At 36.8% G+C, this 4881-nt stretch overlaps 1 protein-coding gene across 1 annotated transcript; it reads right to left on the bottom strand.

Annotated features, from left to right (window-relative positions):
• Nucleotides 1-405: 405 nt before the first annotated feature.
• Nucleotides 406-2757, bottom strand: LOC142346306 (uncharacterized). Its single transcript, XM_075398832.1, has one exon. The coding sequence runs from the start codon at nucleotides 2740-2742 to the stop codon at nucleotides 910-912; it is 1833 nt and encodes a 610-aa protein (XP_075254947.1). The 5' UTR covers nucleotides 2743-2757; the 3' UTR covers nucleotides 406-909.
• Between the last annotated feature and the right edge of the window lie 2124 nt (nucleotides 2758-4881).

The following is a 4881-nucleotide window of genomic DNA, read 5'->3' as shown; positions in this document are numbered from 1 at the left end:
AACGTTGAACATACTTCGCTGAAAGATTGGACGTTGCGGACATGAACTGCTGCAGTCATAAGAGAGTATCTTCTCTTTAAGAAAACAAAACACGAAATGAAAGTACTTTTGGCGGCTAATGTTTTCCGGTACAGTAGCAGGCGATAGCAGGACTTGGTCGGCTCACAGCTTTCTCTGAAGACCTTTTTAATGGTGAAACGACCAAATAATTCTTCTCGAAACTTTTTACAGTTGCAGTTGCACCACTTTTGATAAGTTCAGCTACCATAATTCTACGGTAAAGTTTTATTATTGCAAATATTAATGCCAACCTAATTCAAACATGATCCATTGCGCAAAAACTATCCTGGAAAAAAAATCAGAATGATGCAGTGATTGGTCATTAATCAAATTTGTGGGTGTCAATTCAACCAAAGATGATTCAAGGTGATTTCACGACTACGATGAACTCGCTTAGCACTAGCTAATCTGCACTCATGATTGTTTAAACATTGGTGTCCAAATTTTAAGGGTCTGAAAAGCTATCCCACCGCAATAATTTTATGACGAAGTAACTTATTGACAATAAAAAGCCCCAGACAAAAATTCCAAGTAATAAATAATTACAGCAAACTAGAAGAATTACAAAATACGTTAGACTACGAAAGTCCGAAGGATTATTTCAAGTTATTTAAGCACCGGGGCACAAAATGGTGTCAGAATATATATAGTTTCTGTTGAAAAGAACTACAATAGAACTAATATATAGGTACAAAAATAGAACTACATATAAGATAGGAATTCCAAACCATGAGAATTGCTGTTAAAAGTCCAATACCTCAATTTGAAGCTCTCAGAGCGTGAGTTTTGACCGATAACAGATTACGATTTGAAGTTCATCATCTCTGAAACTTTAATTATTAAAATACATTAATTGGCTGCCATTTGAAACAAATACCCATTTGCAATTTCGTCTTGAACATGCTTAGTGTAGTCTTTCGGCTCAACTTGTCGCTTGCATACATTACACTCTACAGTACCACTCATCCCTTCATCTGAATTCAATTTGATCCGTTTAGTCTCTCTGGCATCCTGCTGTTGCTTTCTTTGAATCTTCAAGTGTGATTCCCCGTCCAGATGCTGCCGGAAATTCGGCAATCCGGAAATAGTGATTTCACAAAGCTTACATTCGAATTGGTGTTTCTGGCCCCGCTTTGACTCCGGTTTCACCAGCTCTGATATGTTCCAAACATTTTGTTTATGCTGGTCACTCAGCAAATGCATTTGATATTCACTCTCGCTCGTAAAAACAATTTGGCAACAAATGCATGGTATTCTGTTACGATCTTTAGAGCTCTTATTCTCTCTGACAGAATTAATATGACAAGTTGCTTTGAGATGTCTATCAAACATTTTCGGCCCATTGAAATTTTTCCTGCAATTTGGACAGATAAGGATCTTCTCGTTGTCAAGTCCTCGGAACCTAGGAACGTTTGCAACAACTTCTTGATTGTGAGCGCTGCTCGCCAAATGATCATTTACGTGGCCCACGTTCAGGAGCTCCGAGTTGCCACATTTAACGCATACAGCAATATGGCCCACCTGGTTTTCGTCAATGGTTTCCAAAACGCGTGCTTTAGACAAACCAGACGCCCTTTTCCCGTTATCGTCAACATGCGAAGTACGCATACTGTTGTTTTCATCATCAACAGTTGACGAATGCGTGACAACCTCTTTATCAAGCGATTGGATTGCCGGCGGTTTCAAGTTGTCCTGTGTATATTTTTCTCCAGTTTCTTTTTGATTCTCTCGTAGTCTCCTCCGGTGCTTTTTTCCCTCATTGTGTTTCTCTATAGCTTCGGCTCCAGTTATATTGCTTTCGCAAATTTCGCAATATTTGGTTAACGTCTTTTTAGTAAGATTAGTTACTTTCTTTAAATGTCGTTTCGTGTTTAAATGACTTGATTTGCTATTTTCGTCTGGGACAATCACTCCACACAGCTTACAATCGAACACGTTACTCTTCCTTAGAGGGTCAAAACGAACATCAAAGCCCTCAATGACTTCCAATTTCTTTTCAGATACAGGAGCACTCGATACATTGCTCAAAGAACTTCGGGCTCTATTTACACTAATTTCAGTTCGAGCAGGCGGATTTTTGATATCATGCTCATGCAACATCATTGTACTATCAGGTATGCTCACTGATACTTTCGTACCTGAAGACCCAGAGATCGAATCCGAGCGAGAACCTTGTGCTTTCGAAGTGTCACCTGAAGTCAGTGATTCGGACGCCTTTCCAGTTTTGGGCTTGTCTATGCGGTGTCTGGATTCATTGAAAAACTCAGAGCACTTAGCATAGAAGATTTCATTTTCCTTCATAATATGTGCTTCCTTGCAAGCATGATCCAAACAACTCACATTTTCGACATTGATGGTGCAAGTTAGACATCGTACCGTTTCCTGTTTTGAAATTGCAGGAAATACCTTTGATTCTAAAAAATCGACAGTTAAATTTTCTTTGACATATTTTTCCAGCTTCTCTTTGTCGCGAAATATTTCATCAGAAATTCCAAACTTGAGTGCAGTATTCAAGGTCCAAAGCTGAAACTCGTCAAATATTTCAAAAACATTGAAGACTTGAAACCCAGAAAAGCTTGATATATAGGCCACCAATTCTCTCAGGAGATGCTTCAAAGAATAGAAATGCTTGCCAGCATCAGATGACTTCTGAAGGAATTGATTGCAAACTTCACACAACATCTTGAATATCACGATACATCTGAAAATATAGGCCATCAAACATACAGGTGTCAAAAAACCCTCGGTCTTAATTAGCTAACATGTTCAGGCTAAGGTGCTGAAAGCAAAAAACAAAAGCAGAAAACAGCCAAAATGCTCAATACATTCCAAAAAAAATCAACGAAAATGATGCGTTAAAAAGCTTTATTTGACGAAATAACAGAAAAATTAACAAATCAGCCAAACTTTTCGCATCAGAAGAAACCGCAATGGGTAGAACAAGTGCAGCCATTCGTCTTAAAAAATTAAAATGAAACCAATGAATTCCGAATAATCCATCTGAATATCCAAAAAACGTCATACGTCTAACTCTTCACAGGTAGAAACCAGAACAAATTGTTCTAAAGAAAAAGGTCAAAAGTGCGTGCAATTTTGGTTGGATTTCGTAGTTAGGCATATTCAATTTCTTAATTAGAAGACATGCATTAGTACGAATACCAATGAACATTAGACCTGTTTATTAAGACTAATTAGAACGCAAAATGTTGAAAAAGCGGCAAAATTTGGTAAGGCGAAACAAATTTTTGTCTGACAAGGTAAATATCATGGCTCAATAAGTCCTTAAATAGGATCCCAAAAGTTCAAGAACTGATTGAAGAACTTGGAAAATCCTGACCTACCAGCAGACTGTTTGAAAATTAAGAACGAAACAGACAAAAAAAATTTCTCATTTACAGAAAAAAAAGTAGCAGACATTGCGAGGCCCAATAATTGTATTGCGAGGCCCAATAAATGTTAAAACGAAAAATAAAATTTTAAAAATGAAAACTTGCTACTCTCAACTGTTAGGGTTGGCATAAGCAACACCAATATCATTCAAACACTTCACATTAAGCAATACCTTTTAGCATAAGCAATAACTATGCCTACACCTCACATTCAATTTGAACTGCAAAAACCTCTATTATTGGGTGAACAATGTCAATTGAAGACCCATTTCCCAAAAAATTGAAAAGGTAAACATACCCGGCAGATTGCCGGGAAATAGCCGCCGTTGATTCTAATAAGCATGATTGGGATTGAAAGAATAGAAGATATTGAAAAAAAAAGATTTTTGTACAAAAACATTTTTTAAGTCCGATTTATTTTGATGGCATTTCTTAGTTGAACATAACATACTTCTGTTTCTTAGAGAGAGGCTACAGGGGCTACTATCAATACCAATAAGCATTAGAGATGGTAACTAAGACTTATAGGAACGACGTTCAAATAGCGGGCATCTAAAATTGGGCTTTTTGGGTTTATCCCGTGTCTATTTCTGACTTCAATTTTTTATACTGACTCTGTTCATTTTGAAATGCTTTGCTGAGCAACTGATGTTCAAATTCACTTTCAGCAGAATGAGAGAAGAGAGAAACTAGCCTAGAGAAGTCAAAAAGAAATCACGTAAAATGTTGAAAAAGCGGCAAAATGAGGTAAAGCGAAACATTTTTTTATTCGACGGAGTAAAAAACATAGCAGGACAAGTCCTGACGTACAATTCAAAGAATTTTCATTGATTTAACAAACAACTAGACCTAGAACGGACAATGAGTGAATTGGGAAAACCATTTCTAAAAAAAATCAGATGAAAAAAAAAACAAAAAAAAAACAAATCAATGTCAAAATGCTGCTAGGGAGAACAAAAAAACCACTAGTGAGCTATGTAATTTTGATTCTAACAAAAAACTACGTCCAGAATGAGCTGTGAATGGATTGGGAAAGCTATTTAGAAAAAAATCCGATCCAAAAAATCGAAAAAAACAGTAAAAATCAGAGTGAAATTGCCGCATGTGAACAAAAAACCACTACCGAGAAACCGAATTTTTGTTCAAACACCGTTTTCTCACTCTACTTTAAAATTAGAGCGAAAAAATTTCACGCCGCAAAACCACTCGCTTTTTCGTTCCACTTCCTGTTTCGGCGTGACCAAAATCACTACTCCAATTTGACTTCAAAAATCACGAAAATGTGTGAACAGATCTTAAAAAAAAGACAGCGCCCCAATACAATTCAAATTCTTTGAATTGTAAAAAAATAGGAGCGCTATAATAGCCGGCTGAGAAGATGAGGGCGGCTATTAAACAATAACAAAAAAATTGCACCACTTCGGACTTAGGA

The sequence above is a fragment of the Convolutriloba macropyga genome, chromosome 9 (genome assembly GCF_964194025.1).
Source record: "Convolutriloba macropyga chromosome 9, txConMacr16.3, whole genome shotgun sequence".
Classification (NCBI taxonomy): Eukaryota; Metazoa; Xenacoelomorpha; order Acoela; family Convolutidae; genus Convolutriloba; species Convolutriloba macropyga.
The sequence above is the reverse complement of the archived record's forward strand: the minus strand, read 5'-3'. Positions and strand labels throughout refer to the sequence as shown.

Excerpts from the sequence above, each read along its gene's own strand:
- LOC142346306 (XM_075398832.1), bottom strand. The coding sequence starts at position 2,742 with ATGTTGTGTGAAGTTTGCAATCAATTCCTTCAGAAGTCATCTGATGCT.